The sequence below is a fragment of the Mesoplodon mirus genome (genome assembly GCF_964341445.2).
Source record: "Mesoplodon mirus genome assembly, chromosome: 9".
NCBI classification, from domain to species: domain Eukaryota; kingdom Metazoa; phylum Chordata; class Mammalia; order Artiodactyla; family Ziphiidae; genus Mesoplodon; species Mesoplodon mirus.
The window spans coordinates 50647887-50663290 of NC_138985.1; the positions used below are offsets into that span (position 1 = coordinate 50647887).

A 15404-nucleotide genomic window follows, 5' to 3' on the forward strand; every position below is an offset into this window, starting at 1 on the left:
TTTAATATTTTTTCTTTGTATTTAATTTTTCATAGTTTGATTAATATGTGTCTTGGCATGTTTCTCCTTGGATTTATCCTGTATGGGACTCTCTGTGCTTCCTGGACTTGATTAACTATTTCCTTTCCCATATTAGGGAAGTTTTCAACTATAGTCTCTTCAAATACTTTCTTGGTCCCTTTCTTTGTCTCTTCTTCTTCTGGGACCTGTATAATTCGAATGTTGGTGTGTTTAATGTTGTCCCAGAGGTCTCTGAGACTGTCCTCAATTCTTTTCATTCTTTTTCCTTTATTCTGCTCTGTGGTAGTTATTTCACTATTTTATCTTCCAGGTCACTCATCCATTCTTCTGCCTCAGTTATTGTGCTATTGATCCCTTCTAGAGAATTTTTAATTTCATTTATTGTATTCTTCATCATTGTTTTTTTTCTCTTTATTTCTTCTAGGTCCTTGTTAAACATTTCTTGTATTTTCTGCATGTTATTTGCACGATTTTGGATCATTTTTACTATCATTATTCTGAATTCTTTTTCAGGTAGACTGCCTATTTCCTCTTCATTTGTTAGGTCTAGTGGGTTTTTACCTTGCTCCTTCATCTGCTGTGTGTTTTTCTGTCTTCTCATTTTGCTTATCTTACTGTGTTTGTGGTCTCCTTTTTGCAGGCTGCAGGTTTGTACTTCCCGTTGTTTTTGGTGTCTGTCCCCAGTGGGTAAGGTTGGTTCAGTGGGTTGTGTAGGCTTCCTGGTGGAGGGGACTGGTGCCTGTGTTCTGGTGGATGAGGCTGGATCTTGTCTTTCTGGTGGGCAGATCCATGTCTGGTGGTGTGTTTTGGGTTGTCTGTGGCCTTATTATGATTTTAGGCAGCTTCTCTGCTAATGGGTGTCTTGCTAGTTGTTTGGCATCGGGTTTCCAGCACTGTAGATTGCTGGTTCTTGAGTGGAGCTGGGTCTTAACATTGAGATGGAGATCTCTGGGAGATTTTCACCATTTGATATTACGTGGAGCTGGGAGCTCTCTGGTGGACCAATGTCCTGAACTTGGCTCTCCCACCTCAGAGGCACAGCCCTGATGCCTGGCTGGAGCATCACGAGCCTGTCATCCACATGGCTTAGAATAAAAGGGAGGAAAAAAGAAAGAAAGAAAGAAAAAGATAAAATAAAATAAAATAAAACAGTTATTAAAATAAAAAATAATTATCAAAAAAAATTTTTAAGTAATAAAAAAATGAAAGAAAGACCAAACCAAAAAACATATCCACCAATGATAACAAGCGCTAAAAAGTATACTAAAAAAAGAAGAAAAAAAAAAAAAACGGACAGACAGAATGCTAGAACAAATGGTAAAAACAAAGCTATACAGACAAAATCACACACAGAAGCATACACATACACACTCACAAAAAGAGAAAAAAGGAAAAACATATATGTATCTTTGCTCCCAAAGTTCACCTCCTCAATCTGGGATGATTCATTGTCTATTCAGGTATTCCACAGATGCAGGTACATCAAGTTGATTGTGGAGATTTAATCCGCTGCTCCCGAGGCTGCTGGGAGAAATTTCCCTTTCTCTTCTTTGTTCGCACAGCTCCTGGTGTTCAGCTTTGGATTTGGCCCTGCCTCTGCGTGTAGTTCGTCTGAGGGTGTCTGTTGTTCACTCAGACAGGACAGGGTTAAAGGAGCAGCTGATTCGGGGGCTCTGGCTCGCTCAGGCGAGGGGCAGGGAGGGGTACGGATGAGGGGTGAGCCTGCGGCAGCAGAGGCCGGCGTGATGTTTCACCAGCCTTAGGCGCGCCGTGCGTTCTCCCGGGGAAGTTGTCCCTGGATCACGGGACCCTGGCAGTGGCGGGCTGCACAGGCTCCCAGGAGTGGAGGTGTGGACAGTGACCTGTGCTTGCGCACAGGATTCTTGGTGGCTGCAGCAGCAACCTTAGCATCTCATGCCCGTCTCTGGGGTCCGCGCTGTTAGCCGCGGCTCGCACCCGTCTCTGGAGCTCCTTTAAGCGGCGCTCTTAATCCCCTCTCCTCGCGCACCAGGAAACAGAGAGCGAAGAAAAAGTCTCTTGCCTCTTAGGCAGGTCCAAACTTTTTCCCAGGCTCCCTCCCGGCTAGCCGTGGTGCACTAACCCCCTGCAGGCTGTGTTCACGCAGCCAACCCCAGTCCTCTTCCTGGGATCCTACCTCCGAAGCCCGAGCCTCAGCTCCCAGCCCCTGCCCGTCCCGGTGGGTGAGCAGACAAGCCTCTCAGGCTGGTGTGCACGGTCGGCACCGATCCTCCATGCAGGAATCTCCCCGCTTTGCCCTCCGCACCCCTGTTGCTATGCTGTCCTCCGCGGCTCCGAAGCTTCCCCCCTTCGCCACCCGCAGTCTCCGCCCGCGAAGGGACTTCCTAGTGTGTGGAAACCTTTCCTCCTTCACAGCGCCCTCCCACTGGTGCAGGTCCCTTCCCTATTCTTTTGTCTCTGTTTTTTCTTTTTTCTTTTGCCCTACCCAGGTACGTGGGGAGTTTCTTGACTTTTGGGGGGTCTGGGGTCTTCTGTCAGTGTTCACTAGGTGTTCTGTAGGAGTTGTTCCACATGTAGATGTATTTCTGATGTATTTGTGGTGAGGAAGGTGATCTTCGTGTCTTACTCTTCTGCCATCTTGAAGCTCCTGCTCTCCACTTTTTCATTTTTTTTTAGTCTGATTCCTCTGTGTCTGGTACAAGGTGATTATGTAATATCTGCTTTTGTCTCAAAGCCAAACTTTTGTTCTATCAGTCTTAGCCATCTGGGCTATCCTGAATATACCACATAAATGAAGAGGAAACTGTCACAGTGACCGTCACATCTTCTACCAGGCTGCCATTGCAGAAGCATAGCCTATGCCTTTGACCTCCAGATGGGCATGTTCTCAGGAAAACCATAATGAACCAAAATGGATAGTTCCCCTAAGCTCTCTAGTGTCACCTTTTTGCATGGCCAGAATAAAGGAGAAAATGGTTGAGGGTGGCAGCTGAATAATTTTGTAAGCATGGGTGATTTGGTGATCCTATTTAGTCTCACTAACAATTACAAAATGAAATTAATATGCATCGCCGTGTTCATGGACTTACCAAAGTCCACTGTAAGGCCATGTGTGAGTTATTCAGGCCTAAAATGAGCCCCAGTGTGTGAGCACTCAGCTCCTCCTGTGGCCTTGGCTTTGAACTCTTTTATGCTCATGACTTTTAAAAGTATACAAGCCATCCAGAACTTTCAACTAAACCCTGATCCTTAATTCTGGATCTGTCTACTAGACATTTCTGCGTGTTGGATATGTACTGGATGTGTCCATATCAAATCAAGATAATAATGCTGAACTCAATTATCAACTGCCAGAAACTTGCTTTTTATCCCACATTCTCCATTTCGAAGAATTGCAGTGATGCTCACCAGATTGCCAAAGCTAGAAACTTCCAAGTTATTTGATGACTCCTTCCTCTCTTTTAACCCCTTCAACTATCCATCAGGTTGTATAGTTTCTAACTCCCCTTTTTATAGTTTGTAACCTCTTTTAATTTCTACTGCCATTGCCTTTGTTCACACTTTGATAAGCCTCATAAGCAGAAAGATCTAGTTAGAATCCTAGTTCTGCTACTTTATCTAGACTTAAGTGAGACATTTAGATTCCACTTCCTTATCTTAAAAAAAAAAAAAAAGATGGATCTCCATCTTACAGAATAGTTTTAAGGATTACATGAGATACTCTAAGTAAAACTTAATACAGTACATGGCTCACACTAGACATTCAATGATGATTAACTCATGTTCATAATCATACCTCACTCAGTTTGAGCAGTGTCTGGCACATAGCAAGCACTAAATATATATTTACTATAAATATTAATGTCATAATCATCATCATCATCATCATAGTTAGGCTGCTTCTGATCTTATACCCTGTTATTCTGTCTTGCACCCTACTATTGGAATTTACATAAAATACAAATATCATGTCCTTTATGCTCCACAACTTTGAATGGTTCTCTCACTCACAGGAGGTGCTTTTCTGGATCTACATAACTGCCCTTGATCTGACCTAGGCTTCAGTTCCACTCTTATTTCCACTGCTCAACAAAAACTCCTTACACTGAGGCCAAGGAAAAATCTATATTTCCCCCACCCACCAACAAACAAAGAAAAGACTTTTATTTCATATTTCCATTGATTACCTTCACTCAATATGAAAACTTCATAGTAATGTACTACTTCGTATAGCCTTCTGTGCCTCCCCAAGCAGAATTATATGCTTCCAATTTAATTACTATAATCTTGTCTTTGTACTTCTAAAGCCCAATATGTAGAGTTACTTGATTCACATTTGCTGAAATAATGGTATTGGAAAATTAAAGGAAAAACAAACTATAGATAGATAAATAGGTAGATATGTTATATATATCACATATATTAAAAACTATATAATCATATAACTTAATACTGTTCTCATGTTTATGTTGCTGATTTCTCATATGTAGGACCTGTATTAAAATTTGTTAACATGTATCAGGAAAACATATTTGTTTTGACTTTTCCATAATTACTAAGTCCTCCTTAGAGCAAGTAGCACATTTGCAAAGTGCTAGGGTGGTACAAATCCTGGGGCTGTGAAATAGTGAAACTATTGGATTCACAATGTACCAGTAACCTTGGCACTGGCCTCAACTACAGCAGTTGCTCTAACAAACTGAGATTTACAGTCAGTTTAAACTGTGAGAAGCAGTAGGGCAAAGTGATTAAGAAAATGGACTCTGATTTTAGAAAATCCAAGTTCAAATTTCAGTTCCCTACTTACACATTCCTATATGATCTTAAACACATTCCCTAACCTTTCAGAGACTCCTTCCCTGTAAAATGGAAATGATAATGGTACCCACATAAAAGAATTATTGGAAGCATTAAATGAGGTAATATGAATTAAGTTTTAAACTTAGGCTGTGCAGACTTTCAGATACACAAGACACACAAGACTGCCGTCTGGCATCAGTCTACTTAGAAAGATAAAGAACTTGTCATCATTGTAGCAACAGTCATTCCTCATCTGGTGGTAATTCTAGAAATCGATGCAGCACAGTTCAGATGGAAGAAGATAATTCTACATCCAGCAAGTCCAAGAGTTGCCTTGGCTTAAAAGTCTCAGGCCCCACAGGCGCCGATATCTCTTGAAGTGATACCGTAGTCATAGACTGCAAAGTCCACACAAAAAACAAGCCCTATTCCAAGAGTTTACACATTCAGGCAAGCCCAAAGCTGTGGCTGCCTACCAGGTAGTTTTAGTTTCTCCAGAGCAAATGGAATTTATCAAAATTGATCATTGTATCATAAATAATATTATCTAGTAACATAGCTGATATTTCAGCTTTCATCAGGTTACCAGGTAACTGTAACTGGAGGTATTTAACTGGTGGTCAAATTCTCCACAAAAGATTAAAAGGGATTGTTAATTCTCTGCCTCTACATAGAATATGGACTTGATAAGTAATACATAGAGGATAACATATGCATATATGTTTATGAATACAATCTCATGAAAGATTAGAAATGTATCTAAGAGGAAAGTAACATGGAGAGTTTTGTAAAAAAGGAGTTATAAAGGTCATCATTTGCTCATTATTTTGCCTGATTTTCATGGATAAACTCACAAGTGTTAGAGTGAAAACTTGTTCATCACAGAGAAAGTTTTGTTCTAAGGTTAGTGTTGTATCTAATGCATCATTAACACTCAATATATGACATTTGAGTAAAACTGGGATTCTGGTCCTCTCTGTTGTTATAAGAAGAACAGAGCTGACTTACAGGACCCTTTTACTGCCACTCTCAGATGATTCTCCTGCCCAGACCTCTCAGCTCAGACAAATTGACTTTGACATATTGAGCTCTAATTGTCTCCTAGGAATGCAATTTTCGTACACATGCCAGTAGAATTAAAAAGATTGTATGTGAGTTGTTATATTAAAATGGACCTGCCTCTCTGTATGGTTGATTATCATAGTTAAATATAGCACCTGAATGATGAGACAGAATTATCAGTGAACTCTCCCATTGGAACAGACGCCCTATCGTGGCAACATGCCTCCTGTGTCTTGTAAACGTGAGCTACTAGTTACTGAGAATGGGCAAGAGTTCAACTAAGAATCAACGCAAGGCCATCCAATTCCAGGAAAACCCCTCAAAGTGCATATGCCCGTAGTTGATGACATTTGTAACATCATCTTCATCCTCGTATGTAGACATTACAATTTAGAATTCAACATCCCTCTAATTCAAAGAGGATTAGATAGATAAGAATTTGAACATAAATACTTTACTGATGAAGTAGAGATCTATTTAGAGGATATCTCTACAGTAATATAGCTGAAATAGATTTATATTTCTAATGCTTATGATGTATTTAATTAATATACTCATATGTATACCTTACATTAAAGTATGAACTGGAAAAGTTGATGTATTTGAATAAACATACATTGTAATTGACAACTAAAGTTTCAAACAGTATTAAAAATAATGTTAAGCATAAATTAAATTACTTATTCTGTTCAATATTGTATTAGTTACCCAGGCATGTTTATTTAAAACACTAAACAGAGTGGAAATTATCATATGTTAACAGTTCTTGGTTCCTCATTTTCTAAATAAAGACAAATCTGGAATGAGTAAAATGAACAATATGGTAAACGTAGTTTCAGCTAATTTTGCATAACCCCTTTATTTTCTATTTCCTATGAGTGGTTTAACAATTCTTACAAAATAGGAGGAAATGCAAATGTTAGCTTTGAGTCTAACAGCTTTTACACATCGTAAATGTTGATATATTTTTAATGAAATTGGAATTGTACCTCCAAGTAGAAATAAAAATGTCCAAGCTGATTTCACTCTGGAGTGTAGAAGACAAAGTTCATGCCTGCCTATGAGTCTGTGATGAGAATATTAACGCTCTTTTGCAGCTTTTGCCAACAAGAGAAGCTGCCGCTGACCTTCCAGGCCTGTGTGATCACCAAAGAGTGCCAGGTGTCAGAGTGGTCTGAGTGGAGCCCCTGCTCAAAAACGTGCCATGATATGGCATCCCCTAAAGGCACCCGTGTGAGGACGCGGCTCATCAGGCAGTTTCCTATTGGCAGTGAGAAGGAGTGTCCAGAACTTGAGGAAAAAGAACCCTGTGTATCTCAAGGAGATGGAATTGCCCCCTGTGCCATGTGAGTAAATAAAGGATGCTGCCCTGTCTGCCCAAACTGCATAGAGACTTTTACAAATTCTAAGTAGAAAAATCTCTCTCTACAAACATGATCCTGTAAAAAATACTGGTTTTACAGGATAAAAGTGTCTTGAACAAGCTGTATTTCCCAGTCTCCATGAAAGTTAGATTTTTAATGGCAATTCCCTGTTTGTGTATTTTCTACAATGGGGATTGGCAAGCTTTTTCCATAAAGGAGAAGATAGTGAATATGTTAGCCTCTACAAGCCACATGTGTCTCTGTCATGCTTCAGCTCTGCCACTGGAGCTATAGGTAATATGTAAACAAATGGGTGTGGATATGTTCCAATAAAATTTACTTATAAGAACAGGGGACAGGTTGGATTTGGCTATAGTTTTTCAACTAGTCTATAGGTAAAATAAAGTTTCAAAATACAGGTTCCTATTGCTTATTGAGCAAGTCCTATTAAAATTCAGTACTGTATATAACAATTCCTATTGAATAGAGTAAAATGCTACATCAAAATAATGAGACTTTAAGCTCCTTCAGGACAAAGATTGCTTATGAACCTTGGGGGTGGGGCTTGTTTATTTTCTAATTACTTGCATGTCATAGGACCAGGCACACAGTAAGTACCCAATCAATGTGCATTGAATTCAGATGAAATAAGACTAATTTTGAAATATTTGGCAGTATAACTATATTCTTTTTATCCTTAACAAATATCATCTCCAAGACATTACTGTGAATTATCTTGGTGATAAATATATTTCAGCTTAATCTTAATATAGAATATTTATGAAACAATTTACAGAATCTTAGTTTCTCAGTAGATATGCACAAGCTTCATTGAAAGGTTCCCTGGAATATTTCAGATATTTAGAGAACATGCATACAGCTTGAACTCCATGACACAGTGAGGAGGAAAATTGCTACTATTATTGTTCCTCCTCCTCCCATTTCTAACAGTAATAATAATAATAACAAAGAATAGTAATGATTCATACAAGATCTTCAATTATGCAGCACTTTGGAATCATCCCTTCTCTGATATAACAAGTGACGGAACGCTCTGGAGAGTTTTCTTCCTAACTACTCTGCCTGTCCTGCTGACTTGTGTGTTCCCCTCTATGTAACAGTTTCAAGGAAGTTGCCAGGTTCTCTAATCAGAGTGTTTTGTCTCCTACAAGTTTCTTCCATTTTTGTCTCAAGCTAGGTGTTTTTTTCTTTATCCTCTCAAATATTCAAACGTCATTAACTATTAATTAAAATAAATCTCTATTCTGAATCTTTCTTCTAACCCTTTATGGATGGTAGCATTGATGTGTGATCAATTGACGTTACTAAAAATTTGTTCCTCTCACAGGAGTCCTTAGGATGACCTAAATTGGGACTCCATTCTATAAAAAAGAAACAAAATTTTCATTTTAGCTCCCCTAATGAATGACTTGTTTGGTTACTTTCCTTCACTGTCTCTCCTCCCAAGGCATCAAGTATCCATGTTTTTAGAATTGACCTGAATGCTGCACTTCCTTTATAAATGTATGCCAAGAGTGTTGTTCCTTGATGCCCCAGTCCTGCACCTCTATTAAGCCATGAATCCCCACATATAAACACTGAAAAATGAGCATGAAGTTCAGCTTCACTGTCATGAAACTTTACCACTGACAAAGCAAAGCCTCTAGATGAGACATCCTAGAGCCCACTTAACCTTTCTGTCTAACTGAGGTGAACATTAGCACACCCATTTGTACCTATGTTGGCTGTTAATCTGATTACTAAGGAGGCATCTTGGTTAAAGTGAAACAAAGTGCTACATGAGCCATTTTCTTTGTGCTTTTAGAATATCCATTTTCCTCGAGGTGGAGAAATGCCATCACTTTCTATCTTCAGTGGCATCGGGAAATGGTTCCCTGTCTATCTCCTTAAAGCATGTGTTGGGCTGACAATCCCCTGACATTTTTTTCACATCATAATCTTTATTGGAGCTTTAATTTAGAATCACAGATCATCTTTCCTGTGTTCCACTGATTAGAAACGTCAGCTCTTTTCAACATTCATCAGCACTCATCAGGGATGCTCAGTGCTACAGGAAAAAAAGAAACAACAACTCTTATTCTCAACAATAAAGAGAAAACTCTGAATTATGTTACATTTTTATTACTAACACACAATTATCATTTTGATCCAGTACGAAGCAGCAATTTTCATGCATTCTGTTAGAGACAAAACAAATGTTTGGGTTCATCATCATTTAGAATGTGTTCCATTCTCAGATTCAACCTTCCTTTGCTTATAAGCATCAAGAAAGGGCAAGCCTGAGTTCAGCTTAATTGAACATAAAATCTCATGTTTTCAGCATTATGCTCTCTTTTCATAAAATATTTATAAGTAACTTCCAGTAGTTGCAATTAAAACTGGATCATCTTAAATTTAACCCCTCTTTAAATGGAGCAGGGTGAGGATATAGAGGAAGGAATTGAAACTGAACCTGCACCTTAGATGTAGTCTAAGATTAATTCAAGAGGAAAGTGTTTTTCAGATTAATCTTTTTTTAAATAAATTTTTATTTATTTTATTTGTTTTATTTTTGTCTGTGTTGGGTCTTCGTTTCTGTGTGAGGGCTTTCTCTAGTTGCGGCAAGCGGTGGCCACTCTTCATCGCGGTGCATGGCCTCTCACTGTCGCGGCCTCTCTTGTTGCGGAGCATAGGCTCCAGACGCGCAGGCTCAGTAGTTGTGGCTCACGGGCCTAGTTGCTCCGCGGCATGTGGGATCTTCCCAGACCAGGGCTCGAACCCGTGTCCCTTGCATTGGCAGGCAGACTCTCAACCACTGCTTCACCAGGGAAGCCCTAGATGAATCTTTTTGAGGAACAAAAATTAGCAGTGGAGAAAAGTTTTATTCAGTAAACAGGTTGCCACTGCCATCATTTTCTTTATCTAGGTATGGCTGGAGGACTACAGAGTGGACCGAGTGCCGTGTGGACCCTCTGCTCAGTCAGCAGGACAAGAGGAGGGGCAACCAGACGGCCCTCTGCGGAGGAGGGGTCCAGACCCGAGAGGTGTACTGCGTGCAGGCCAACGAGGACCTCCTCTCACACTTAAACACCAACAAGGACAAAGAAGGTAAACTGTTTTCTTCTTAAGTACTCAACTGTGGAGACCAAGAGTGGGATCATCCTGCAGGGGTATATATGTAGCCGTTTGGGGCAGGAAGAGTCATATTTCTGTTCACATTATGGCTGATATTGACTATGGTGAACAGTAGTCTAAATTATGGTTGTAAAAATAATTAATACAGTTCCCTCTTTGGTCCGTTCTGATTTACTGACAAACCTCTCTTTAGTAGGAGTAATTACTTATAAAAATAGAATAAAGATGTATCTCGTAAGGATACATATAGAATGCAAATATGTGTTCCAAAGCCCAAATTTTCTTTTCTTCATATAAGAAGAATTAAAACGTGCTTGTAAAAAGAACACCTTATTTTGCTGTTTATAATGGGGTTGAAAAAATAAGTTAATTATGGTATTGAGTGAAAATTTCAATTTGAATTTAAAAGAAATAAATACAGAATAAAACTACAGGAAAAAGTCTTTAACCCAAAGGCATGACTTCTTTTTTTTTAATTTTTAAATTTAATTTTATTTTTTTATACAGCAGGTTCTTATTAGTCATCAGTTTTATACACATCAGTGTATACATGTCAATCCCAATCACCCAATTCAACACACCACCACCACCACCACCCCACTGCGGCTTTCCCCCCTTGGTGTCCATACATTTGTTCTCTACATCTGTGTCTCAACTTCTGCCCTGTCTCAACTCTAAAATTCTAATCATTATTGGATCAAGTTCATATTCAATTAGTAGCCCTTTAGTCCATACAAATATGAGACTTTTCAAGCAATGCTGTAAGCAGACCCTCTTACATTTCACTACCTGAGGGATTGCAGGACTTCTATCACTAATACATTCAACATATATTGATTAGTTGCCAGGAGAGTTCCAAAAATTGTGTATGGTGGTGAGGATAAAAATATCAATACAAGCTTCATGTCAGGAAAATGCTCATGGTCATCTTGAGGGCACACAAACAGCCCAATAGTTATAATGCAGTATGATATGCATTATAACTGAGTTTTAGAATAACCATAGAGAGATCATAGAAAGAGGAACCTTCACAAAGGAGGTGGAACTTGAGCTGAGTTAAGACACATACACTTCATACAGTTAAGTGGGTCAGGAATGCAAGAGGGAGTTTATTCTAGGCAGAGGGAACAGCATGTATTAAAGACCAAAAGAAAAAGAAATATTCAGAGAAGGAATCTGACCAATAATAATCAAAAAAACAGAAGGGAAAGAACCAAGAGAAATGGGCATTTCATAAAACAAAGGAAGAGATGGCTCCTTTGCCTCCCCCAAAAAAGGAGTGTCACTGGTGACCAGTAATTCTTGGGAAATAAGGACTAAAGTTTTGCATTTGCAACTTGGAAAAATTTAATTGTTTTGTATCCACTAGCTTTACACAGCATGTCAGCTCATTTAGGAATCTAGCCTAGGGATATGTTTTACTACTAACATATCTTGAGGTTTTAAGGAAATACCATAAAACATGTAATGTTAGTACATTAATATTGTCTTGGCCACTTTAATGGCTACATTTTTAACACTCTTAGGTGGATTTATTATAGCAGTCCTTTCAGAGTAGTATAATTTCACTGCTAGAGGTAGATCAGATTTTAGTTTCTGAATGTCAGTTATATCCTGTAGGTTATTGCTTTCAAAAAGATCCTTCAGAATTCCGAATTGCAACAGGACATTAAAAAAAATCATTTTGTCATAGAACTCCCCTTCTACTGCTGTCAAAGCACTGCAGAGCAACAAAAGTAAAAGTCACAGAAAAAAGGGAAAACACAAAGAATATTATTATTAAGATGTATCTGTTGGACTAAAGCAAATGCCAAAGCAGAGATTAATAGACGTGGAAGTAGTTAATTCACCTAAAATTAATATTTAATCATGTAAGTATGTAACATGAATAACTTAGGAATTTGTGTCCTTTCATGTAGAATACCAAGAATATTAATAAACCTCTTATAGTCTTTGCAAAAACAGCTGATTCTTGCTAAAAGTTGCAACTTTTCTTTTCTCAGAACTTAGACTGTGTGAGTTCCCTCTAGAAGTACTTAACATTGCTCAATAGGAAAATTGCTTAATACACCAGCATCCCAAGTGTGACATGTAAAGACTGTAAATATGTGTGAATGGAGAACAATTAGACTGTGGGCTGTGAAGATTGTTCACAGTCTGTCTTCTTAAACAAATATTAAAGAATGAAAGCTTACTTTATAAAAACAGGGAAACCTCTCAAAATAACTTCCTCATTCAATCCTAATTAGAAGGTACTGATCTCAAGAAATCCTGACTCTGTAACCATGAACAACCTACTCTAAGAGCAATTCATATTGCACTTAATTTGAAGAACAAGGACTACACTGTTGTTTTTGTAGATTCACACTATGTGTCCTATAAATGTCGTTTTCACACATAACCAAACTATTAAAAATACCTTAATTCAAAATAAAATACTTTAGTTCAAATATAAAATTTCTTGATACAAAAAATATTGTAAACAAGTGATATGAAATTCACATAAACTTCCTTTATTATCTTCGTATATCATATTACACAGAAGAATGATAATGACCACCTTAGCACAAAGGCAGGGCCATATTAAATCACTTTATTCACTGGTGTATTTACTACTGTTAATTGACTCACCCCACACGAGGCCCTAAAAATTCTTTTCCTTGGAGCTAATATATTTAATTTGCAGAAAATTGAAATATTTATTATTAAAGTTCTCACAAAGTGTAAAGTATGTTATTCGAAACTTGAAATGAGTTATCAGAATACTTATTAAGTTGGCGATGGTATCTATAGACAATAGGAAAAATATATCTACTTGATATTGGAGAGTATCCACATTTTATTCTTAGAATTCTCCCAATTCTAACACAATATTCAGGTGATCAAAATTTCCATAATCACTTCTTTAGAAGAAAGGCTTGATAAGTTCTGTACTGAGAAGACTTAGTAGAAAATCTTTGACAGTTTCTGTCATCTGGCTATTCAGAATTCCAGTAGGCTTGAAGAATAGCCAACTTACGCTGGCATGAAATCTATCCTTCTCAGGATATGACAGGACGAGGCCTTGCCCATGGGGAGGTTATCAGTGTAAGTCCTAGAAAGCTGATGAAAATGTTGCTGATCATTAGATGCATGAACGCGAATTGACTTTTTTAAGAGTTCAATGTGAATTGAAAGTAGATTTTAGCTATAGTAATTCAAGAAATTCTTCCATTTGATACAGATTGAACATGTTTTTAAATGAGGGGCACCAAAGGTATTGGTTATAAAGCACCGTAAAACTTACTGCAATTTATATTATAGGAAATTTTAGAACATTCCTTTATAGAAAATGTATCAAATAATCCACACCGAAATCTGGAGAAGGTCTGTGGGATTTGAGGTTATTAAGAAAGACAGCCTGGCTAATGAGCCTGTATGATGACACAGAATGAGATAAACCAGCAGAAAGGTTTGGAGAATCAGTAGAAAGATGGATTGAGGGAAGAATGATTGTACTGTGAATGGATAGACAGAAGGATGAATAAAGAGCTCATATTTTCCCATCTGCAAAGAAATAAGAATAAAATAGTCACTATCCCTAAATGAAATGCAAATTCTTTATAATTGTAGTCTTTTATCTACAGTTTCCACAGACTAGCCCACTTCAGTCAACACTATTTTGAAAAAAAAAAAGGCTATGCTTATGGTGCTATTTCCCTGTTATTTCAGAAAGTAAATATCAGAGAGTACATCGAAGTCTAGTGCTGCATCTTTCCTATCCATCACTTTTGAAATAACATGTGCGTGAGACTATTTTGCATAACATTTCAATCAGAAATGTGTATCAGGATTCTCTATACATTCCCTGATATAATTCTTAAACCCTCTAGGAAAGATAGTAATTTACTTTTACTTTCTATTTTGCTAGAAATAGATTGAAGCTGTCCCATGAAATAGAAATGATTTTGTGCTTCTTGTCTTTCTAGAACATGATTATATAGATATAAATTATAGAAAAACATAAAAAGATTTTAAAATTCACTGACTTTAAAATGTCACTAGGGGACTTCCCTGGTGGTGCAGTGGTTAAGAATCCGCCTGCCAATGCAAGGGACACAGGTTCAAGCCCTGGTCAGGGAAGATCCCACATGCTGCGGAGCAACTAAGCCCGTGCGCCACAACTACTGAGCCTGTGCTGTAGAGCCCGTGAGCCACAACTACTGAACCCATGTGCTACAACTACTGAAGCCCGTGCACTCTAGAGCCCGTGCTCCATAACAAAGAAAAGCCACTGCAATGAGAAGCCCGCGCACTGCAACTAAGAGTAGCCCCTGCTCACCACAACTAGAGAAAGCCCGCACACAGCAACGAAGACCCAGTGCAGCCAAAAAATAAATTAATAAATAAATTAATTTTTTTAAATGTCACTAGGATAATACCATAATTATATAAGCATATATCAAGATTGGTTATGAACACTTTTGTTGTGGTAAATTAATGAAGGTATAAACACTTTTCATAATTTATCATTATTTATATATATATATATATATATTTTTTTTTTTTTTTTTTTTTTTTTTCGGTATGTTGGCCTCTCACTGTTGTGGCCTCTCCTGTTGCGGAGCACAGGCTCCTGACGCGCATGCTCAGTGGCCATGGCTCAAGGGTCCAGCTGCTCTGCGGCATGTGGGATCTTCCCTGTATCGGCAGGCGGACTCTCAACCACTGCACCACCAGGGAAGCCCTATCATTATATTTTTAAACACACCACTTTGTGCTCTCTTAATCTTCCTATGGTAAATGAAGAAGGAACTAAATCACATAATGGCTACATTTGGGAAACATAGCCTACACTGGTGCAGTGGGTTGTAAAAAACACTGTGATATAATTATAGAATAACTAAAACATTCCTATGTTTTAAATCCTAAATCCCTGAAGGAATCAAACCTTCCTTGGAAATCAGTCCTCTGGATATTTTTTGGAAGAGAAGGGCTGTTTCCCTAGGAAATTTCTCTGTGATCAGTGGATTACAAAATGGAAGGTGAGATGCCAAGAGGTTT

The 15404-nt window shown here is 38.2% G+C and overlaps 1 protein-coding gene across 1 annotated transcript in view; it reads left to right on the top strand.

Moving 5' to 3' along the window:
• Positions 1-15404, top strand: part of THSD7A (thrombospondin type 1 domain containing 7A) — a 448162-nt gene that overhangs the window by 229136 nt on the left and 203622 nt on the right. Inside the window, exons 3-4 of the mRNA XM_082632651.1 lie at positions 6960-7208; positions 10153-10334. Coding sequence (XP_082488777.1) covers positions 6960-7208; positions 10153-10334 — 431 coding nt within the window. The remainder of the gene's footprint in view (positions 1-6959; positions 7209-10152; positions 10335-15404) is intronic.